This window comes from Megalopta genalis, chromosome 15, assembly GCF_051020955.1.
Source record: "Megalopta genalis isolate 19385.01 chromosome 15, iyMegGena1_principal, whole genome shotgun sequence".
Classification (NCBI taxonomy): Eukaryota; Metazoa; Arthropoda; class Insecta; order Hymenoptera; family Halictidae; genus Megalopta; species Megalopta genalis.
The window spans coordinates 5,761,641-5,786,160 of record NC_135027.1 but is presented as its reverse complement, the minus strand read 5'-3'; the positions used below and the strand labels follow the sequence as shown (position 1 = coordinate 5,786,160).

General features: G+C 46.7%; 3 protein-coding genes across 4 annotated transcripts; 1 reads left to right on the top strand and 2 right to left on the bottom strand.

Annotated features, from left to right (window-relative positions):
• The first annotated feature begins 3,327 nt into the window (after positions 1-3,327).
• On the top strand, positions 3,328-5,278 carry Dhod (dihydroorotate dehydrogenase 2). Its single transcript, XM_033468824.2, has 2 exons — positions 3,328-4,099; positions 4,175-5,278. The coding sequence occupies exons 1-2, from the start codon at positions 3,748-3,750 to the stop codon at positions 4,996-4,998; spliced, it is 1,176 nt and encodes a 391-aa protein (XP_033324715.2). The 5' UTR covers positions 3,328-3,747; the 3' UTR covers positions 4,999-5,278.
• On the bottom strand, positions 4,991-23,911 carry LOC117219590 (homeodomain-only protein). Of its 2 annotated transcripts, XM_033468831.2 has the most exons (4): positions 23,763-23,896; positions 7,518-8,463; positions 6,261-6,448; positions 4,991-6,163 (listed from the first exon to the last, which is right to left on the bottom strand). In XM_033468831.2, exons 2-4 carry the CDS (start codon positions 7,651-7,653, stop codon positions 6,092-6,094), a joined length of 396 nt encoding a protein of 131 aa, XP_033324722.1. In that variant the 5' UTR covers positions 7,654-8,463; positions 23,763-23,896; the 3' UTR covers positions 4,991-6,091. The 2 variants fall into 2 exon arrangements, with proteins under 2 accessions (XP_033324722.1, XP_033324723.1); XM_033468832.2 differs by lacking the exon at positions 7,518-8,463 and having other exon boundaries at positions 23,763-23,911.
• On the bottom strand, positions 8,945-20,293 carry LOC117219589 (cilia- and flagella-associated protein 61). Its single transcript, XM_076526638.1, is given in 22 exon segments — positions 8,945-9,351; positions 9,410-9,526; positions 10,318-10,395; positions 10,460-10,564; positions 10,627-10,827; positions 10,829-11,067; positions 11,153-11,360; positions 11,428-11,579; positions 11,666-11,778; positions 11,844-11,966; positions 12,046-12,240; positions 12,302-12,546; positions 12,653-12,920; positions 12,995-12,998; positions 13,041-13,590; positions 14,770-15,020; positions 17,420-17,616; positions 17,684-18,084; positions 18,161-18,222; positions 18,305-18,468; positions 19,905-20,122; positions 20,177-20,293. Coding segments are annotated over 22 exon segments (4,320 nt in total). The 3' UTR covers positions 8,945-9,039.
• Positions 23,912-24,520: the final 609 nt, after the last annotated feature.

Below are 24,520 nucleotides of genomic sequence, written 5' to 3'. Positions count from 1 at the left end.
GAAAAGCCATATACGTATATTAGTTTTAGAGGTTTCTATCAAGTAAATCTGACGCTTTAATATCGAAATGTGCAGTTCGTAAGTGGAAAATTTAGATTTCCAAAAGACTAAACTGGGGTGCTTCGGATGTAGAAATATCCGTTTTGCAGTTATTGCGGAGATATTTGCAATATTCGGCCAGAGTGGTGACAATTCACGAAAAAGACGACACAAGATGGCCGCCGCTAACAGTTTTTCGTAAATATCGAGAGATATAGAGCTCGAATCGAAAATTCGCATCCGAAGACCCCGAGATAAGGCATGTACAAAGGCAGTGGAGTGTATTTTCAGTAGATTACTTAGTTAATTAAGACACACGATTACTTGATGTGAATTGTGTATCGGAAACACCATCTCGAGCTTCCGACATTCTTCACTACTAGCGTCACAGTTCTCTTCCAACCAAAAGATGCACCACAGCGAGCTTGCCGGTAACTATAGTTACTTACAGTCGATAATACAGATCGACAAATTACATAGTTTTACACTTCCATCCAAAATATTTTGAATCAAAAGACGACTAAACATGGTTGCCACATTTCATTCCTCGCCGCAATGTTGCCATGTCGTCAAAACCGTTTCACAAACTGAGTTTCATGAAACTGATTCCTGCTTCATGAGCCCGTTCTGCCGCGCGCTAGGTTTCTCGACCAGGCGAAGGTGGCGTGCGGGGCAGTCCCCATACTCGTAGCAGTTGCAGCAAGAACGCTCGTCGGATATTGTAAATATCTCAACAATAATAAAGAAATGGACATTTCTACAACCGAAGCCCCCCAGCTTAGACTTTTCTGAATCGAAAGATCCAACTCCCGAACTGCTCACTCGAATATTGGCACGTCCATCTTACTTGATACGAACAGTCGTCACGAAGATATTCTGCCGCGCGCTAGGTTACTAGACCAGGGGAAGGTGGCGTGCGGGGCAGTCGTGAGCGGCGCGGCAGTTGCAGCAAGAACGCTCGTCGAGTAATCGGGTAGGTGAAGTAGGAATTTTAATATATAATAATATATATTAAAATAATAATGGATTTTTTTATAATAATAATAATTTAATGACATGTACTTATAATTTTTATGGAATGATTCATTGTATTATAATAAACTAAGAATAATAAAAACGTAAGGGTGAATAATTACACTGTCCGACACGATTTTTGAGTTCCTATAGCCACTATGAAATTCTTGTAGAGCTTCACTCCCTGAACAAGAATCCGAAAACCGAATTGCTCCGTCACCCTCAGTTTTTTAAATAAACGAACTTTTGTAAAAACCCAAAATTTTCGACAAAAATGAGGTATTGCATGAAAAGTACAAACGTTAGAAGGTTCTAATTGGTGTTAAAAGATAGAGGAGAGTTTCCCGAATACAGTGGCATGCAATTTATTAATTGTTTTTGGTCCTAAATAGCAATAAATTAATGTCAAAGTTTAAAAAAGTGTCGACGTGAGCAGTTTCTGCGCAATATTTTTGTATTTTTACGAAAAGCTTTTGTTCGGCACGAAAACTCTACCCAGGATCGGATTCTGTAGACATTTCTGAAGAAGAAACGGTCCGGTAAAAGTGTCGGAACGATATACATTTCGAGTAGATCGAGAAGATGTTCGACGGCAACATGTACACGACGTTTTGCCGCCATGTGCTTCGTTGCTCGCTTCTCTCTGTCCGACAGGGCCGAAGCTATGCGTAATCAACACAGATGGAGGGATCCAATGGGGCACCCACTTTTCGTAGATAATATTTGAATTTTTTTTAGTACTTCAATGTCCTGTTTTTTTTTACATATTTCTGTGGATAATAATCACCAAACTGTGATATATTTCACACAAAAATCACACCAGGGTATTTGGAGTTGGTAACGAAAGTATTCTAACACTAGTATAATTGTGACTTCTACGCCATATAATTAAATAAATATTTAAATATATATTTAACGATATGTTTCAAGAAGTTTAACGTTTTGAAAATGATTATTTATTCATGATCGTATTATCGTTATAATTTAAATGATAACTGTATACATGATATACTTGTAATTCGAACAAATTCGGAATAAAATGAATATTTTTTGTTCATTATTTTTCTTTTATTATTTCTCCATTTTTAATTTATGATTCACAGTTTGGTGATTATTATCCATAAAAATATGTAAAAGAAGACAGCACATTGAAGTACTAAAAAAAAATGGCACGCCCCACATGGTAAGTGGGAGCCCCATTGGATCCCTCCATCGGTGTTGATTACCCATAGCTTCGGCCCTGTCGGACAGAGAGAAGCGAGCAACGAAGCACATGGCGGCAAAACGTCGTGTACATGTTGCCGTCGAACATCTTCTCGATCTACTCGAAATGTATATCGTTCCGATACTTTTACCGGGCCGTTTCTTCTTCAGAAATGTCTACAGAATCCGATCCTGGGTAGAGTTTTCGTGCCGAACAAAAGCTTTTCGTAAAAATACAAAAATATTGCGCAGAAACTGCTCACTCTGCGACACTTTTTTAAACTTTGACATTAATTTATTGCTATTTAGGACCGAAAACAATTAATAAATTGCCTGCCGACGAGCGTTCTTGCTGCAACTGCCGCGCCGCTCACGACTGCCCCGCACGCCACCTTCCCCTGGTCTAGTAACCTAGCGCGCGGCAGAATATCTTCGTGACAACTGTTCGTATCAAGTAAGATGGACGTGCCAATATTCGAGTGAGCAGTTCGGGAGTTGGATATTTCGATTCAGAAAAGTCTATGCTGGGGGGCTTCGGTTGTAGAAATGTCCATTTCTTTATTATTGTTGAGATATTTACAATATCCGACGAGCGTTCTTGCTGCAACTGCTACGAGTATGGGGACAGCCCCGCACGCCACCTTCCCCTGGTCTAGTAACCTAGCGCGCGGCAGAATATCTTCGTGACAACTGTTCGTATCAAGTAAGATGGACGTGCCAATATTCGAGTGAGCAGTTCGGGAGTTGGATCTTTCGATTCAGAAAAGTCTAAGCTGGGGGGCTTCGGTTGTAGAAATGTCCATTTCTTTATTATTGTTGAGATATTTACAATATCCGACAAGCGTTCTTGCTGCAATTGCCGCGCCGCTCAAGAGTGCCCCGCACGCCACCTTCGCCTGGTCGAGAAACCTAGCGCGCGGCAGAACGGGCTCATGAAGCAGGAATCAGTTTCATGAAACTCAGTTTGTGAAACGGTTTTGACGACATGGCAACATTGCGGCGAGGAATGAAACGTGGCAACCATGTTTAGTCGCTATTCTTCTCTTTCAGCTTTCTTTCTCTCTTCCGTCACATTTTTACCGATACCCGTGATCACAGAAACATATGCGTGTGCCACCTGACGGTCGAAAATATTTCTAATTTGGTTTGTCTAATGTCCGTTCGCACAACTGCAGCGCGACGATCAACTCTGGGTCCCGATACTGGGACCGGGCTTACCGCTATGTGGTAATGGTCTATGATTTTATAAAATCTTAAAAAAAAGAAAAAAGTAGGCTACATATATAATAACCCAAAAACCAAATAACCCAATACCAAATAACCTCGCAATAAGATTATAAAATCAATGTATTCGCAACATTTTGATGCTTATGGTGTATTAACGATGGTTTATGAAAAAGGTAGCACATAACCTTAGAGGCAAATTTAGATGTCCTCTCCAAGAGGAAAACTGTATTTAGTTAGCAGATATACTCCTTTTCATGTTTTGAAATGGCTCGACGATTGAGTGGCAAAGATAAACTAAAGTCGCTGTTAACAGTGACTAGCACAGCTGTAACATTGTTTAGTGGCATATGTATGTACCAGGGCAATGAGAAGTTTTACAATAGATTTGCTGCACCAGTGATTCAATTGGTCGATCCAGAACTGGCACACAATGCTGCTGTCAAGATACTGAAATGGGGTCTTATAGGTAAACAGAATACGAAAGATCCATCCTCTCTTGGGATCAATGTATGGGGTATGCAGTTTAAGAACCCCTTAGGTATGGCTGCCGGATTCGATAAGCAAGGGGAAGCTGTAGAAGGCTTGCATAAAATAGGTTTTAGCTTTGTAGAAATAGGTAATACATCTTGTTCATTTGACAGTTACTGATCCCATCTGTAAATTCCCCCTAACACCTTTAATTATTTTTCAGGGTCAGTTACACCAAAGCCGCAGCCTGGAAATCCTAAACCAAGAGTGTTTAGACTAGTAGAAGACAATGCTGTAGTTAATAGATATGGTTTCAACAGTGAAGGCCATAACACTGTGTGGCACCGGCTTAGAAAACTGAAAGACAGTAAAAACTTCCATGGTATAATTGGAGTAAACCTGGGCAAGAACAAGACAATGGAAGATGCTGCTCAAGACTATATAGATGGCATTAAAAAATTCTCCGATGTGGCCAATTACTTTGTGATTAATGTATCCAGTCCAAACACTCCTGGTTTAAGGTCTTTGCAAAGTAAGAAGGAGTTGGAACAATTATTAACAAGGATAAACGAAGTCAGAGAATCGATAGGGAGCAGGCAGCCGTTGCTATTAAAGCTTGCTCCTGACTTATCCGACTCGGAGAAACAAGAAATCGCAGATGTGATACTCGGGAAGAAAACCAAAATAGATGGTTTAATATTGTGCAATACCACTGTCACGCGGAATAATTTAAGAAGTTCGTTGAAAGTGGAAGATGGAGGACTCAGCGGAGCTCCTCTGACCGATATGTCCACCGCGATGATATCAGATATGTACAGGAGAACTCGTGGAAGCGTTCCTATTATCGGCGTCGGTGGAATTTTTACCGGATCGGACGCCTACGATAAAATCAAAGCCGGCGCTTCTCTGGTCCAAGTGTACACGTCGTTTGCATACCGAGGACCTCCAGTAGTAACGAGAATCAAACGAGAGTTAAATGAAATGCTGGAAAAGGATGGCTTAGCATCCATCGCGGATGCAGTCGGCAAAAATACCAATATCCGCTAAGTTGTTTGTCTTAATTTCAAAGTTCCTTTTTACAGTTGTACGTTGATCCAACCCTATTTTAATACTAAAACTACCGAGCTGGTCTTAGTAACCGGTTTCACATTTTTCGTTAAAAAGTCTTTAAAAGTCGAAGTCATAAAAACTCTTCGTAGACAATGATTAAATAAATTTCTTAATCTAAGCATACAATGTAATAAAAATAACGAAAGAGTAGTGTGCCCATAAACTACTCTTTCGCAAGTTTTGTTAAATAAAGCGGTTTCTTCGATTTTTTAAAATATTTTTCCAAGCATTTGGATTGCACTTTTAAAGTTTTTATACTGATTTTATATAATAGACGATAGTTATAATAAAACGATTTCTATTGTTTTAGCAGAAAATTTTTATAACACTTATTCGATTAACTGGGTTATATAAACGTGTCTCTCTCTATTCGTGTGCTCTTGTACACCCGTCTTATTAGTACAACTATCCAGAAGCATCGACGTATAATTATTAGACCATGAATCTTTACACGAATTCCAAAAAGATTGTTAATCGATTGGACACGCATTAAGATAAACAGTCTAATGATTATGGTACCTGTTCCGCCGGCAAACGTAATTAACCGGGTTATACGTCAAGTAACGCGTAACGCTATGATTAATACTCGCTGGTAATGTCATCTTCGCAATATTACGTACAATATTTCTAATTACATTAGTCGATTGTCCATTTTGCAGCATTGCAACCACCCGGATCAAATCGCGTAGGGAATTTCAAGCCCGACTGCGACCGCGGATGGATACAACGGCGAAGATACAATTAAAAAAAAGAAGCTGTTAACAAACTATGGCTATTGCACCGTCGCGTTGATTTTGGTACCGTCTCTGGCGAACGCTTCGCTCTAACAATTAACATAAATAAAATGATCGCGTCGTTTCGCGATCGAAATGTTCTAAACTCTAAAAGATCGATCGCTGCCGCGAGACCTTACGGATCGTTCGTAAGCTGAAAGCAAGGAGAATAAATCGTTGTCGGTTCGCGCGGTTCGTATACGAATTAAAGGTTTCAGGTACACGGGTACGATAACGTCGAGGCTCAACGTTAGGCATCAATGCAGACCCAGGTTTCCGCCGAGGCCCTGCTCCTTCCTCCATTGGGCCAGACGAATGGCGTACCAAGCCTGGAACAAACGGAAAACGTTCGTTAATAAATGATCCGTTTTCAAAGATTTTTCAAATATTTTTCTAGGCATAAAAAGAGGCGAGAAGAATAGGAACCTCGACGTCGGCTTCCGAAAGTCCCGTCTCGGCTGCAAGTAGGACGACATCCGCCGTATGGGGTGCTCTCGGCCATCGATTGAACTGCTCCTGAAGAACAGCTTCTTGATCAACCGTTAGACGAATCACTCGGATATCCGATCCACCCCTGCTAGGGTAATGCGGCGAGGCCGATCTCAGCATTTTTTCTGCGAACAGAGGACCAATACTCGTTTACTTCCAGGTGTCCATTGCTATCAGCAAGGTCGCTGCAAATTTCAAATTTCTATCATCTTTCAACACTTTTGGGACGGATTGCTCTGGATTAGGTCAACGAGCGGCAACAATTCGAAAGCTGGACATCAAAGGAAGCACCGAAGATCGGTACCGAATGCGTTTCATACGCCAGAGCCGTCCCGAACGTGTCGACGAGTTTCCAGTGAATTCCTTGCAACGAAAGCGTGGCGATCTGCCCGAGAGCGAGGTGTCGCGAAGCCGCGATATTTCCCGCGACAATAGATCCGTGAATCAGCGCGACGTGCCTCGAATATGGGTCTCGGATATTTCCTTTTACGGCGGAAGAACGCGCGCCGCTCCACCGTAAAGGCGCGAGAATCAACGCGCGGCGGCCCGGTAAACTGACATTCGTTACATAAGCGCTACTCCCATTATCAGCGGCGACTTACGCCGCGGAGGCGGTCTGATCGTAATAGTTGTATAATAACGAGCGTTATTACGTAAACAAATGGAATCCTGTTTTACATTAGGCAGCGTCGATTACGCGCGAGATCGACGATCGTCCCGACGACCAGGTCCGGAGCATCGTTAATTCGCACGGCGAATCGAAGCTACCCCGTCAGCGAGAATCGTTTATTCGATTATTTGCAGAGTCGCTCGCGTTTACAGCCGCGAGAAACCTACGTCCTTAATGGCGACGCGAACCAGGGACCAGAATAGCGCGACATTGACCCGGCTTCAGGGTCTGCGCGCTTTTGGATACGATTCAAAATCCCGATTCCGCGGTAACGTAAATAACGAAGCTGGCAGCGCTCCGCGTTTGTTTTCCCGAGTTTTGATCTTTCGAGATCGAACGAAAGGGTGAAGAACGACACGTGCCGTCGGACGGAGACGCGGTGTCGTTCAATGGAGCGAAACGAGCGAAACAAAAACGAAACGAAGCGGTGCTGACTAACGAATGACACATGCGATCAAAGAGGATCCGACTTGTCTTTTTTCCATGGATCCTCCGAACTTGGGCTGTTCGTGTGTCGCACTTACTCGGCTCGGCGAACGTGAATCTGACTCTTTGCGGCGTTCTCTTCGGCGGCGGAGGGTACTCGGGGCAAACGGTGCGTTGTTCGCACAGGTAGCACTTTCTCTCGTAGAAGTACGAGGTGATCGGTCTTCTGCTCATCGTGCCGAGCGGATGTCGTCCTAGCCGAAGCGACAAAAGATCGAGAGGCTGCCCTGCACGCGGTGCACGAGCGACTGATACCGCGCGATCGGCGGTATTGCAGAGGTAATAATGCAAAAATGTAAATCGATGCGTGCACGTGGGAGAAGATCAGCCTTGAGGGACAAGTACGCGAATCTTGACGCGATTACCCGAACGGGTTGCTTGCCAAAAAGGTTAATTATACGGCGCCGTTTCCGCTCCCGAGTCACCGGTCGATTAAGACGAAAGATATTTGGCCGCTTTCTGATCGGCGTGTAATCGCAATGTGCCGAGACTTTTTCTTTTCAGACACGCCGCGGGTCGCGGTTATGTCTCTTTTTAGGCAGCTTGATACCCGCTACAGCGGCGAGGAACGCGATAAACAAGGCACTTCGTTTGCGGTGCGCCGCGCGTAGGCGTAAATTGCGATTGATTCGCTTCTTTGGCAAATTGAAATGGATCGTAACACGTGCGTCATGAGTTACGGCTGTCGGTCGTTATAATTCGCTCGAGCGAGCCCGCGCGAGGGGGGATCTGCACGGGGGGTAGACCGCGTTTATGCCGCGATAAATCTCTAGATCCCGGGCGGGAAAAGAGACGAAATTACGGAGCGGCGAAGCCGAATAGAAAGCCGGCCGAACTCGTTCTCCTCGGGTTGGATTTACGTGTGGGTCGAGTTCCGCCGATTCTCACGATCCGCTAGCTGTGAAAAACGCCGCAGTCGCTTTAACGGTGCCCTCAGGTTTTCCTAGCCGAGACTATAGCCTCTCCTCGGGTTGCTATCCAACCCTAAAAGATGAAAGTTTCATTAGGTACGCGGCCGTTTCGAACGGGAAACTAGCTACTTTTGACAGCGAGCAGCCCGATCGCGACGCGCGGCAACGTTAATTCGGTCCTCTAAGCCGAAGAATTCGGTTCCGCGTGATTCGTTAGCGGTGGCATTTCTGCAACAGAATGTTTGTTGTCGTTGCGCGTGCGACCGCGTGGGCGGCCGCCTCGAGCAGTCCCGTGTCCTCTCGAGGCGCCTTCAGCTGCCTTTGCGGGACAGCATCGTGGAATGTTAAACTTGACCTACAGATCGAGTCGCATGCAAATAAAAGTAGGCGATCGTGGAGGGACTGCTTCCGATCGGCTGCTTCGCCGAGCTCAGAGACGTTTGCTCGCCGAGCCGTAACAAGATCGGCGCTCGTGTTCGCGGTTTCCGCGGGATATCGTTGCGGGTTTGCGGGTTTCCCGCAAAACCAGAGAAAATCGGTGAGATACATGGAAAGTCGTTGAAATCTCGGGGAAAGATTCACGGGGGAATCGTGTGGTCGAGATTTATTTCGCATTTTCGTTGCTCGCGAAAGCGTGACACGGTCGAAATCACTGCTCCACGAACAAGGGACTGTCCCTCATGTCGGCGTACATCTCCCGCAGCTTTCCAGGCGTACAGTAGACGGGTGCATCCTCCTCGCAGAACTGCAGGAACTCCAGCAGGTTATCCTCCAGCTCCTGGTGGTACACCGAGCCGGCGAACTTTGCAACGATCCGAGCACGATCCTTCTCCGACATCTGGATATTGCGATCGATCCTGAAGGTGAGTGGATACACGGGATTTCGATAACTTACCGAACCCCAGTTCGAGTTCTTCAGTGCGAGAATACAGTCCTCGATCAACGACTGGCCGGGTATCGCCTGTTACGAGGATCGTTTTCAATGTCGCGTTCGTTTCCCTACCGTTCTTTCTCTTTACCGTTTTCGATGACAGGGTCGCACGGTTTTCCATCCGGAGGCAGTCGAATCGGTCGAGGAAGAGTGCCGTTGCCCACGGTTCCCGGAAGTACGCGAAAAAGTCCGAGATCAAGGATTCCTGATACATCGAAGTCTCGTTAAGACACCCTTAAGGGGGGAGACTCGTGTGAAGCGTTCAAAGAGGTGATATTTGACAATTTTTTTATAAATATATTTATATTATTATATTATTATATTGTATTATTTATATTATATATATAAATAATAATATAAATAATACAATATAATAATATAATAATATAATATAATATAATATAATAATATATATATATATATATATTATTTTTTATAAATATATGATCTTGTTGAAATTTATCGCCACTTGGCACACATATTTATTTAACAATTCAAGATACAAAATGATATTTTTTCGTTACATTTTATATCGACTTTTAACGAAATAGTAGTAAATGTTGTTCAGAACGAAAAATCAAATGATATTTTCCTTCGTAATTACGCGTCGTATGAATTAACGTATTTCACAATAATAATGATTTAAACTGTGTTCATTGCATAATTAAGTTAGAAATTTATTATTAAAATGTGTAATACTATTACAAAGAAAATGTTTGATTTTTTGTTCTAAATCGAAGGGAAAAGAAAATGCTAGACTGCACGCCGTCGACGGGGAGGTCCATAAGGAATAACACGTACTATTTCATTAAAAGCCGATAAAAAAAAAACATTTCGTATCTAGAAATGTCAAAGAATATATGTGCCAAGTGGCGATAAACTTCACCAAGGTCTTATGTTATAAAAAAATTGCCAAATATCACCTCTCATTCGAACGTTTCCCGCGAGCCTCCTCCCCTTAAAATTGGATCTACGGAACGACAGGGTGTCGCTTACTTGGAACCGCGTTTTCAACTCGTTTAACAAACTCTCGTGTTTCCCGTATAGTTGGATCATCTGGTAGACCTCGAAGTCCTGAAACGGTACTCGAACCTTTGCGTTATCGACGCAAGGGTTGACCTATCGGATGCTAGAATACCTTTCGGGCGAAACAAGTGATCGATTCCACGGTGTCGTAGCGACTTAGTCGCAGACGGAAGTAGCCGATCTCGGAGTCGCAGCTGCCAGTGACCATTTCGATGCCCTGAACGCAATCGTGCACGTGACGAAGAAATCACGGAAGGCCGCTCGGTCGAGAAAACTCACGGAAGCGTCGTGCAGATGAGAAGCTTTGTTCTTCACCATCTTGCCAGGTTTGTGCATGTGCAGGTACCGATATCCACCGGGCAGGGTGCAGGCCACTACGTTCGGCGCGCGAAACGACACAATGGGCGAGTATTTCTTGCGCTTGCACGGCTTTGGGATCTTCCCGCCGAGTTTTTGATGCTTCAGAATGATCAGTCGCAGCATCTTCGCCAGCTTTGCAAACCAATTGTTCGAGTACTCGATGACACAGAGGTTGCCTCGCTATACTAACTCTCTCGCCTGTTTCCACGCTGTTGTAGAATCTGTGCTGCCAGGACTCCGCGTAAAACTTGCGGCTGTACTTGGTGCTGGTCCCGGCGGCGAATACGAACGGGTCGTTGGTCCGGAACTCGGGGTCTATCACCAGCTGGCCGTCGAACATCAATCCAGCCCTGCAGAACGCTGGAACGCGTCGACGGAAACGTGGTCGCGTTTAATAATTAAATCACCGACGGACAGGCGGGTATACGAAAATGGTTCCGATTACCCAAAAATATCTTCTGGTCAATTGTCTTCTCGTGAAAAGCAACCAGAGCGTCGCATTGCACTATCTTCGTGTTGTCTTTCAACTGCAGGACCAGCGCCTCTATCGTCTTCCCCTCGGCGGAGTCTCTCAGGTACCAATCGATCAGCTCCCACTCCCGAAGAAGCGTCACGCCGCTGTCCATGATCCCAGCCATCGCTACGGCGTGCACCTTGAACGCGAGTCGGGGTCAACAGCTTCGACAAAACCGATCGTGTCCTCGCGCTTCGATTTTGTACCTCGCACTCGTCGTAGAAGACGCTCTGGTGAGAATCGCACGGGTGCATCGGAGGCTCGATCAAATAGATCCAAGAGCCGTTCAGCCCGCACTCGAGGAGGCCCTGGATAGCGCAGTAACAATCGATGCTGCGCCCGTAGAGGACGATCTTCTCTGGAAGAGTTCGTAAGGCTCGTCCTTGTTCACCGGTGACGCAGAATCGAGACAGAGTTACGTCGAGACAGGGAGACAGGCCTTACTTTTCTCCTCGAAGTTGCTGGTCAACGAGCGAATCTTTTCAAGACAGGTGGCAGCTTGCACGTCGTCGTTGACGGTCAGGCAGTTCCAGGGTTGCTCTTGCTCCGTCCACTCCCTGTCCGCGAGAAAGATATATCCGTCTCGATTCGAAGGCTGTCTGCGACCATTATCCCCTATTACCCTCTTTTCTGCTTCTCCAGCTCGCTCGAGAACTGCGGCTTCTGGAACTGCAGGCCGCAGGTCACCACCAAGTAGTCGTACGCGATCTGTCCCTGATGCAGCACCGTCACGTTCTTCTCCTTCCTGCCGATCGCGCGGACATTACGAGGCCAGTCGCAACGAAGACGCGTCGTTCCTGCTTAGATGAGAAGGCTGCATTTACCTGTCGATCGCGACAACGCTGCCGTAGACAACGTTGATCCAGGCCCGCGCCGCGACCGTCCGACGGTGCTCGTGGCAGTAGCGGCCGCGAAACGGAATCATGCCGGCGACCTCGGAGGTCCGTTCGTTTTCGTAAGGCAGCCCGCGCGGCGATATCAACGTGATGTCCGCGTACCGCGTCGAATCGTACGGGGTCCTGGAAACTTTCGGATTTCCCCGATTTCTCGGTTCTCGCGGTTTCGCTGCGTTTTCTTTACCCGAACGCTATATGCTCCAGAAAAGCCACGCCGCAGTCCGAGGCCCCGATCACCACGATCTTCGTGTCGAATACCAAACTGAAGCCGCTCATCATCCTCGGCGTTGTCATGAACAGCGAGAACGGCTCGCTTTCGGTTCGAGGCTGGTCGGTCTCCGCGAGACCGCGGAACCTGTACTCGAGCCTTCTTCGAGGCTGCACGTGGACCATCGAGCTCAAGCAGATCGGCAAAGGCTGCGAGCGCGTCTATAATCGCGCAACATTTCGAGTTAATACTCTACGAAACTAAATCTACGAAAGTAAACCGTTTCGAAAGCTTGCACGAAGAATGTTTCGAGGAACGGTTCCGTACCAGAGCGCTCGTCGCGTTTTTCGTCAGGCGATAGTAGAAAACGATCAGCCCGCTTATGCGGCTCATTTCGCAGACGAAGTGGCGCATGTGAACGTCGAAGATCGGCACCAGAACGAAGTGCAGGATGCAACCGTACGCATCCCGAGGCACGTCCTTCACGGAGATGTAATCTTCCACGTGGAAACGCCTCCTGATATATGTCACGTCCTTCTCGGCGCTGATCGTGCAACATTCGCCAAGACTTTCGATTAACCCCCGCATAGCGACGCTGGAGCGGTTCTACGTCTGTTGGTTGGTTTCCTAGATCATCGCGAGGTTTCTGGCCTGTTCGCGATCGCTTACCCTTCTTTTCAGGGGTCACAGCGGGGTCAGTGACCACGGGTCTAGCGATCGGAACCGTCCGATCGCCGCTGTACGCGATCAACCAGCAGGCGCGACGACGTTCGTCCGAGCAAAGGATCCTTCAAGATTACATACCGGAAGATTGTCAGACCGACGAGTTCACCGTTCCACGCGAATACGTAGCAGAAAAGGCCCGATTTCGGCTTAACCGCGTCGTCGAAGTCGTCCAAAATCTTCTGCGCTTTCGGAATGTTCCGCAACAACTTCCAAAGACCGTCCCGATCCTGAGGAGCAGCCTGGCGCATCTCGATGTTTCCCAGGAGAGAGGCGCGATGCATCACGTACAGTGCCATCGGAAAATCTCGGTTACACCTGGCCGGTACTCGCTGAATTTGATGCGCTCGTTTTACGAAACGATCGTCAGTGGTCGCAAAGGTGGCCGGGTGCTCGAGATTTCGGGTTAAAATCGCGCCGGATATTTTTTTTGGGTTCGGGTCGGGACCCGAAACTTTTCGGTACCCGGAAAATTCGGGTACCCGAATTTGAAATCGAGCCCCGAGAATTTTCGGTACTCGAAATCCTAAAAGCGGATTGGGGAGTGTTTATAAATCCGGAAATACGGGGTGTCCCATAATTATGTTAACACATTAAAGGCGGGGGATCTTGACGAAAGTATGCTAGGTAACGCGGCGACCGCCCCGCCTCGTTTTTCGTCCTAGAGCGGGCGATACTTTGTGTAATCATAAAAAATTTAGACTTAAAAAAGTTTATTTAAACTCTCTTAAAATTAAAAGAAATATTAAAAAAGAACTAAACACTAATTACAAAAAATGTTTTAAAGTACATATTTATGAGAAGTCGAGATAAATCGTAGTACTACGACTCCCGCCTTTAATGTGTTAACACTCGGAAAGGGATGATTACTGAGGATATTTGAAGCAAGTTTTTCCTTAGCGAAAATGCAATCCGTGGTTATGTTTACGAGTTATTAAACAATGAGCGCAACTGGGCTTCTGCCGCCTCGCGCCAGCTGATCTCGCCTCTCATTGGTCACTGTTTTTCATTAATAACTCGTAAACAAAGCCGCGGATTGCATTCTCGCTAAAGAAAAAGTCACTTCAAATGACCTCACGAGTCACCTCTTTCCGGATGTTAGTATAATTATGGGATACCCTGTATATTATACAGGGTGAACCACGCAACTTGTGCACCTCTTATAACTTTCAAAATATGCATCGCACGAAAAAATTTTGTATACAGAAGATGCATGGTTTGAAGGGGCACATTATGTAGTGCATTTATTTTTCTTATAGGTGGAGGCGTTTCTGAGATTTGAAGATCAACATTGTATTTTTAAATAGATCACTATATCTTTTACATCAAAATATGGAAGTATATCGAACTCTGAGTAAAAAAGTATTGACCTTTATTAGCCCTGAACCTAATAGCTAACGAGTAATTTCACTTTATTTCTTGAAAATTTTCTTCGCACAATATCAAGTTGGAGATTCAACCTTATTAGAATTCCGGAGGCCAGCGAAAAGTGGAGGAAATGTTCGAAAAATAAAGTTAAATGGTGCACAAGTGCACAGGTTGCGTGGTCCACCCTGTATATTACATTTATTGTGTATCTGAGACGGATGATACACAATCAGGAAAAAAGCTAATTAAATGTCTAAATTATGCTCCCCACCCCTATCCCATTTTAGAATTTCGAGTGTATCCGCACACCCCTAGGGGCTCAGGAACGTTCAACGATGAACAGAAAATCGTACCACGAAATTCCTGAGGAAGCTGAGCTCCGAATGAGCGGAAGGCATCAAGATCGCGCAATAATCCATTTCGGGGAAGCACTCGAACGCGGCTTCGAGAAAATTGATGCTGCTGCCGCGCTTCACGCGTTCCTGAATCGTGAAGATCTCGATGACGAACGCGTTAGGCGCGCCCCGATAGATCGGTCGCGGCGGCAGCCGGATCTCCTCGGTCTTCGTTGTTCTCTCTTGCACCGTAGACGAAGCGGGGTCGTCTTTACCAAGACAATTTCACTTAGAATCGTCCTCGAACCAGAAACGTTTCAACGCGTAGGAGAAAATGAGTCGACCGATCGGATAAGATCGGAACCGGGAATTCGAACCCGGATCTTTCGCATGCCCGGCGACTGCTTTAACTCTTTAGGGCACAGTATTTCAGGAAATAAAATAGACCCATGCTGCACGGAAATTTGATTGCGTTTTAAATTAAACAAAATTGCTATATTTTTTATTAACCTTTTAGGTACGGCTGAATTCTACGCGAGGCTATTTCTCTGGTCGGCAGAGTCTGATATGTACTGTACAGAGCGTCTGTATATTCTGTCTGTATATTGTTAAGATACAGTTATATTGTTAACAGTTATATGTGCCCATAATTATGAAAGTGGTCTAAGTCAAAATTAAAAAAAAAATGAATTTATCACTTATTTCACGCGACATGATTTTAAACTAAATTTATTCAATGTAATTTTTACGATATCGTCAAAAATGAACCTTTAGATAGTAGTTGTAATTACAACGTTATACGGAATTCATTTAGTGTTAATTATGAAAGTGGTCTAAGTCAACATTACTATGAATTGATCGAAAATTGTAGAAACAGAAATACATTTTCGATCAAACGAATGTCGCAGCCGGATTTTATTTCAACGAAATCACTTGAAAAATCAATAACAAGGAGAGTAAAAAATACTGCGGGCGAATCTGTCTCTTGGCTAAAAATTCAATGGATGAGATTCTTGAAAAATGAACCTTATAAAATGTTTTATAAGACTTCTTTAGATGATTCTGAATTCCAAGTTTTCGATCTTTTACCTAAAAGAGGAAGACCAAAAATATACGAAAATATTCAATTACTTCCATTATACAACACCACTAGACCAGTAACGGAAGAAAAACATAAAGATCTTATCTGTTTATTACCATACATCCCTCCAGTTTTTCAGGAACATTTTAAAAATCTTAAAAACTCGAAATTATGATAAAAATGGATTACTTTTTAAAAATGATTAATAAATGTTTATGAATTATTTCGTTAAAGTTGTTGTTTCAAATGGACCGTTTATTTTGAAAGTGGTATAAGCTCTTTTTTTTAAAGAAATTCAAAATGCCGAATCTGAGCTTGTATTGTCTAAATACCCCACGCAACGCCACTTACAATTTCTTCCGATGACATTGGACTTACACCACTTTCAAAATAAACGGCTCAAATAAAAATCACAATTTTGTATTACTTTAAGTCAATTATAGGACATTCAGTTAATTTTGAAAATGGTCTAAGTCAATTCAAGCTTTAAAAACAACATTTTCCTATGAAATTCACACAAAATTTCATATCTGTTGAAATTTTAGCCTCGAACAAAAATTAATCTATAGTTTACTTAGTAAGATATCTTCAGTTAAGATATCGACGGTGACGTAATCTATATATATTAGATGCCGCGATACATCATCGCCGGTACATTTTGATGTACTTCGTGCCCCAGCGTCACGTATACAATGTAAGACGCGACAAATAAAACGTCTCTGATTGGTGGACACGACGAACCCAAAAAGGGTATAAAAGAAGCGTTTCTTCTTACCGGACACTCAGTAGAGTTTGATCGCTCGATCGGTTTCGCCCATATACCTTCTCTCAATAAAGGAATAAAATTAAGTCCTTTTAAGCAAAGTATTAGAATCATATTCATTTTCATTCCATAATCCCAACAATATCTATAATAAATTTCCATTAATCAAGACTAATAAAATTATAAATTAAAATGTCGCATAATGTAAAAATATTTTTTAATTTATTCAAATGCGATTCATTAAATATCTCGAAACAAGAAATATATGACTTAGACCACTTTCATAATTATGGGCACATATTGTTAAGATAAGTCTGTATATTGTAAATCGATGTGAAGGCAAAAGAAGTGTGAAACAATGCATATGAAGACGATTATTTGATTCAAACGATGATCGAGTGAGCTACTAGAGTAAGCCACTATAGTGGCGCGTCGTTCAGAGAGATGACATCCGCGAAAGCCACTATAGTGGCGCGTCGTGCCTAAAAGGTTAAAGCAATCGCAATATAAAAACATAAAAAAATAATAATAATTCAATACAATTCGTTGTTATAGGACCCAAATATGTAATCCCACCGTGCCACATGGGTTCATGAATGCACATGCAACTATTGCAATATTTCGAGGTGGGTCTAAAAATGTCCCGCCATGCATTACCGTGCATCAAAAAAAGATGGGGCATTTTGAATGTCGCCGTGCTCCAAAGAGTTAACCAATTAAGCTATCCCAGCCAACCGACGACATATTATCTCCCAGTATTTAAACACGTGGAGCCTACGCGTCAGAAATAATGCCAAGGGCTCGCACTACGAACGAAAACTCACATGCAACGGGGTCGACGGAGTCCACGATCCCGTGCATCAGCATGCTCCACCGGAAGAACGCGCGATTATCCTCATCGACTGACTTCGTTTTGGAGTCCCTGTCGGAATCGGTGGAATACGAACTAGAGGAACTACTCCCCTCGAACTCGACACCTTCGATACTGCCGTCCGAAGAAACGGCGCTCGAAACGTCGGAGCTGCGAAGAAGACGTTGCAAATAGGACGCCGAAGAGATCGTCTTGAAGCGGACTGCGTCGGTCTTACGGCGTTCTCACGGGCTTCTCGTTGAAAATGGAGAAAAAGGTCTCGCTGGCGGGTTCTAGGCTGCCTGCGGGGATTACGTCGTCCCGGCGAGGCTTCCTCAAGCCGTTGTACACGCCCAGCTCGAAGTTATCGTCGAGCATGTCCACGTCCACCTGTCTGTTGAGAAACATCACGCCGTTGGCCAGGCCGTCCACGTCCTCGGAAACGATCAGCTGCCGGAAATCGTTCGGGTAGCGAACCATTTCGCTGACGTAGTACTCTCCGTAGCGTTCCTTGAGCAGCGAGGACTCCCCGTCGATCAGCGGCACCACCAAGTCGTTGTCCTCCTCTCTGCTCCAAATTCGTTGCCCGATGGGTGCATAAATCGCTCGAGAACTTTCGCGCTTTCCCAAGGTTCTCCGCTACTCACACGACCAGCCGGACCTTCCGTCTCCGGACCATCTCCCCGTATCTGAAGACGATGCGCAGCGACTGCACCGCGTGCGAGTTCGTCAGGCACTTCGGAGGGACCCTGACCGTCTGCTTCTCGAACACGCCCGCTGGAAGAGACCGCCGAAAGAACAGTTTCGCCCGACTGGTTTCGCCGCGACGGAGAATCGCTGCGGTTCGCCGAGGGGTCACCTGGTATAACCCGCGGTGGATTCACGAGGATCACGTGCAGGAGATACGGGGCGATGGCGAACAGCCCGTTCATGAGCTCCTCGAAGAAACGGTCGGCGTTGTACCGGTGGTCCCACGCGAGGAAGTGCATGAATAGCGTGTTTCTTTCCGTCACGTCCTCGGCCCTTTTTGCACCGAGCGTAGGTGAGACGCCCGAGACCCGACCTTGATCCCGGCGGACCGCGCGCATAGGAGCATTTGCATAAAGATCGGTCGAAGCTTTTTAAACGGCGCGTCGTAGGACCGTCGAGTCGAAGCGGTCTCGAATGGAAATTTCGTAATTCTACCAGCGCGCCGGCGCGACTCTTAACACTTAGCCGACCGATCGGATAGATCTACCTATTTCCAAGCTAGTCGGTGGCCGACCGATCGGATAGATCTATCTATTTCCAAGCTAGTCGGTGGCCGACCGATCGGGTAGATCTACCCATTTCCAAGCTAGTCGGTGGCCGACCGATCGGGTAGATCTACCATTTTGACCCGAGGAACGCTTCTTTCTCTATAGAGCTTCTTATTTCTATAGAGTACAACATATAATAAAATGCACACCAGCACACCAACACCACACCCATTAGAAATCGAAATGCTACCTACACCCCACTCTCGCGACTTTTTTCGAATATATAAGACTCCGCTCAACTTGCAAATATTAGTGTAGAAGCTAAGCTCCTTGCTGTGACTCTCAACAAGTGGTGTGAAACGAAGTATAGAAAAAATATCCCTAAAAATGTCCAGAAACATGAACGACAATTCAAGTGACGAGTTGTTTATGGACATACTATCAGACTGTTCCGAAGACATTGATCTACTGATAAGTGATTGTGAAGTTGACGACAGTAATAGCACCATCGTTACCATATATCAGACTAATCGACGAATCCTTTCGAGTGAATCGGAAGATGATTCCGCCGATGACTCGGAATCAAATGTTATTGTCAATGGCGTCGATGATCGGACAGAAGATGATATTAGAGTTGAACTGAAGCATATGGTCGAACTGCGTGCATCAACACAATGCCTGAACATCACGATATATTACTGCTTTTTTGTTCCATATTTGAGTTACGTTATTTATCCGTCATCTTTACTGTCCTTAATTTTCTGACTCTATTAACTATACTTTTTGAATAACCATTAAAAAATAATTATTATAAACTTTTAAATTCAAATTTTGTATAAGCAATACGTGAGATCGTTGAACGAAATTGTTACCGTAAGATATAATTGATCGCATAAATAATTTTCGGACGTTTTTGATTTCAAATAGCGAATTTCAGTCCGTGCTACCTCAGAAAAATGCGCGGTGGACAGCGCAGTTTGGCTTTCCCGAGCGCGGTGGAAACTGTACAGGTCTGTGTGGCGCGTGCGGTCGGCTAAGTGTTAATACGAATGGAGCATCGAATTCCGTTGTCTTTCGAGAACGACGTTACTTCGATCGACCCTCTAGATTAGAGATTCGTTTCTCCAATGTTACCGCGCCGCAACAGCGAAAACCGTCGGATCGGCCAAGGCGATCTCGTCTTTTTGCAGAGGATACTCCTGTGTGCGGTCTCGCGTTTACCCGTATAACGTGCGCTGCCAGCTCGGCCAGTCCTCCGGAGTCACCGCCGGCACATTAGGATAATTGCACAGACATATACCCGAGACGAGGTCGTGTTTCTCGTTCCACTGGACCACCGACAGGGAGCTCGCCTCGCTGGAAACGCAACGTTTCCTGTAATCTCGGCGGCAAGGAGCCGTCCGCTCGATTACGATTCGGACAAAGCTGGCGGACGCGTACTAGATGCGCGGGAGGTTCACGTTGCCGAATACGCTGTACGTGTCCGGATGCACGAGCTTCTCGAGGGCCGCCAGATCGGCGTGCTCCATTTTCCTGACGCCGAGAATCCCCGGCATCGGGCGTCCATCGCGGTGCCCGGTGAAATCTCCATTTGGATCGCCGAGCCACATGTTCTCCGTCACGATAGAATCCAATCAACTGAAACGCGTCGCGGGAGCTTCGATCCGCGACTGTTTTCCGCGTCGCGGCATCCGGCTTCGTGGACGATCGTCGATCCCGAAGCCGAGCAACCTCGCGAGGTCGAAAGCCCGTCGCATCTAGCCAGCAACGATGGCGACCTTCGCGACGATGCACTCTCGAGGAAAGCAGCGATGCAAGCGATCAGTTTCCGGACGTCGGGGACCAGCGCGAAAGCGGTCGGAACCCCCCGAAACGGATGATCGAGGAAGCAAAATGGAAGCCGGATGCGAAGGCTCGATTGGGAAAGTTCGAGCCGAGGGAAACGCTCGATCGAATTGGCCGGGAGTGTCGGCAGAGAGACCGTGGGAAAAATAGCAAATCGCGGTTTTAACTATATCCACAGGCCCAACGAGGCGACCGACTTTAATGCCCGCAAAAAAGGTAATAACGAAACTCCTCGAACGATTTAAACGGTGGGGCAAAGTAATTGCCTCGCGTTCTCGCTCCGCGGTGATGGCCCCTCTCTTTCTCCTCGCCTTTCTTCACGGCGGATCGCCTTCGGGCCGTGTTCGCTGCGCAGATTCTCAACGAGAACCGCGTTCGGTGCACCCGGAGCCTCGTCGGCGAGCGGGCGATCGCACCTGGTGGCAAACGATTTTCAACTTTGGACCGTTCCATGCCGTCCGAATTGCCTTCTTCGAATTCGATCCGACCTTTTGTCTCTTTTCTTTCGGGTTGAAGCGGTCGCATTGTTCGCTGCAGAAAGCCTCTGTTGGATGCAGACCGACGCAACGATATCCGGGTTCTAGGCTCGGCCCGTTGCTCTTCGGGCAACTATGGGCTTGCGGAAATGTCGGGGGTGCGAACGAACGGCGTGTCGCGATGGTTTTTCTTTGCGGCGTGCCGCAACACATATCGCGGAAGCTATTTACGGTGAGCGCGGTGCGTGCAACTTGTGTAAGTCGCAACGGCGAGAACACACGTGCGCGAGAACAACGATGCAATCGTCTCTCGGCACGGCCGGAGCTGCGCGCTTTTCGCCGGGACCACCTTCTTCGCTCGTTCGTCGTTATTCTAATTTTTCCTCTGTTCCCTCGCGGTGCTCGCGGGGATCGCGGAGAGAGAGAGAGAGAGAGAGAGAGAGAGAGAGAGAGAGAGAGAGAGAGAGAGAGAGTGGCAGATTCGAGGTTCGAGGTCTGCGCCGCGTTTCCGAGAATCTTTAATGATCCGCGACATGCAACGCCGCTCGCCGTCACGAGACGCGAGAACGGGAACGCGAGCTGGCACGAGTGTGAACCTTTCGGCGATCCGGTCTGTACAACTTGTCGGTAGATAGGCCCGATTAGCTCGATTAGAACAAGCTCCTGCACGAAGATATTAAAGCGCCGTGAAACGGCGCGCGCTGCTCGCGTTTACACGGCCTGCGGCGAGCACCGTCAGCGCCGGGAAAGAAATGCTCGTCCTTGCCAAGTTCGAAAGTTAGGGTTCTAGTTTGGTTCGTCGACGCCCGCAACGCGAATCGACGCCGTCGAACGCCGCGAAAAGAGCAACGGTCTGCGAGGATTATGGTCGCTGTGGTCCTCCGAGGCAATTGCGAGCAATTAAGTGAAACCCGAGAGCGGAGGAAACTGGAGACGAAAAGCGCGCGCGGCCCGATCGATTACGGTTCCCAAGGCGGAGAAGGGTTTCCTGCTTGGGCCGGGAACGATCCGGCCAGAAGTTTCTAATTAACTCGCCGGAGATCCTCCGGCCGAGATTACGGGGGATCGTGAGATCGAAGAAGACGCGAGAAAGACGCGACGCGGAAGGAGCGCGGGTCTCGTGCGAACAACGAGCTCTTATTGATATAACTCGAGCCGCGTACCGTTTCCTCCTTTTACGTTCTCCCCTTTGGAGGATAGTTCGAATCTGGTCGGCGAGCGAACGTCGAATCGACAGGCCGGAAATTATATCGAGCGAGCGCGACCACTCGCGGCGCGCGTTACGTCAGATCGAACTCCCTGCGAATTTCTGACTTGCAAAACCCGCGGCTCCTCGTTCCTTTTTACTTTTACCCAAGGTTCCCGCGGTCCCGCAGTGCTCGCCGCGTGGAAACCAGAGCTAACGGTGATCCATCGGAACATATTGTTCGTTCGTTCGTTCCTTCCTCGTCCTTCGCGCGCGAGCTGCAACAACTTATCTTTTTCCAGACTATGCGTACAAGCGAATCCGTTGCAATCGTGCATGCTTCAACTTGTACGCGCGTAAACCGCAAGGTAGAATGATTCATTCTGTCTAAGAAGCAACAAACATCTGCGCGAGAATCGCGGATGCGTCGAAATGATCGAGAGTCCTGCCTTGTTCCCTGCGGTCCACGGTTTTTCTCAAATTCGAGGAACCAACGTTCTTCGGGCTGAAAGAACGAAGCTTCCCTGAGAAAGCGGCGACGATCAAAATAACGAAAAATTCGATCTCTCTTGGCGGGCGGCAATCCTTGACTCTCGCTACTCGCTCGTCGAGCAGCGACGGCGCTCAAAGTACACGATCTGTTCCACTTCTTCGCTGCGTCGCAGAAACCGCGAGCGATCTTGCGCAACGGGTCGTGCGTTCGCGCTAATCGGGTATTGTTTGAATACCATTATCGTCCTGCTATCTGACCGCCGAAGGTATCGCGGCTCGTTAACGGGATTAACGAGATTAGCGCCGAAACGGCTTCGATCCGCCTTCCGCGGGACCATCGAGCATCTGTGCACCGTTTCCCGTTCACGTCGTGCACTTTTCGCGGCGAAGGTAGCGCAGCGTCACCGCGAATGTCGCGCGACGCTAAAAAAGACAACGGCAAGAAACGTCGGAGTCTCTTTCTAGATGCTGCTGATTCTACACGGAGGAGGACGCGTTGGATACCAGTAGCGGACACGATGAAAGTGCAACTGCATTTACGACGATCTCACAATCGGTTAACATACGCTCGATATTAACCCTTTGCGGTCGAAGCTATTCGAATTCGAAATCCAAAACATGATTTCTGGTCTACAGTAGCTCTATTTTATATAATTTATTGCGACTTATGCACATGAAATTGAGCCTGTTGACAAGTACAATGCAATTTTAATAGTTTCTCTTCAAGTAGAAACGAGTCCGATGCTCTTAGAATGATTTTGAAAAATGGTTCACCAATTTTTAGTGGCGCCTCAGAGTCGCCATTCGAGTGCAAAGGGTTAAGCGTACGGTATAGTCCGCACGCGAATTGCTTCATCTTCGCCACTTCGCGCTTCAAGAGTGTTGTAATTTTGTTGCACGGCGGCCAAGGTTTCGAGAGTCCGCCGACGAATATTGGACGATTCTTCGGCTAAAGCTAATAGATAGGCTTGTCCCGATCGTTAGAATCTACGGGGTAGGCGCATCGATCGGTTGCTCCGTTACCAAGGGTGTGCGAATTAGAAATGAGAAAAGAACTGTGCGCGGGAGGTGGAGGCTTACCTGTTGCTCTTCGTGGACTCGAACCGTGGAGAAGGTGTCTCTCGGACGAACGGTGCAACACCCTCACTCGACGACGGTGCGCGCTAGACTGGGAACCGTGATCAACCGGCGGACTTTCGAAGATCATGCGAATCGGCGACGGCCTGCAGCTGCAACGCGAAAGAGAGTCGTGACGGTGAAGGTGGGAGGTAGGGGAAAGTGTATACCTGACGCGTGAGTCGTGCGAGCTACTCGGCCTGTGCGCCGTTATCGAAAAATGGGAAGCGAAACGAAAATTGTCTATCGCGCCGCGGCGTCCACATCCTGCTTTCTCCTCGTGCCGCTGTTTATCAATCCGAATTTCCAGCTGCTCGTTTTCTCGGAGCGTGTCTCGATCGTTTGCCCACTTGCCCGTTTGGTAGCGTGCTGCGCCGCCTAACTCCGATAACTGGTTATCACGGTGCAATTCGAAGCGGCCCTAGAATTCTTGAAAACTACTATCGTCGACCAATCTGAAAAATCGACAATTTTCTCTAATCTCCCCTCTCGGACGTTTGTACAGGATCGTTGAAATCGTTGCCAGCGTTTCTCTAGTAAATGATTGGCAGAAAATTTAGCAAGAGAAAAGTGGAAACTAAAAGAACCGAGCGCGGAGGATCATCGAGTGCAGAAAAGAAATGCAGCGTTCGCTTCCGAGCGAACCGCGTTAATGAATTGAAAATTCAACACGTGGCCGGTGCGTCGACCACGTACGAGATAATACAACCTTCACCTAGTTA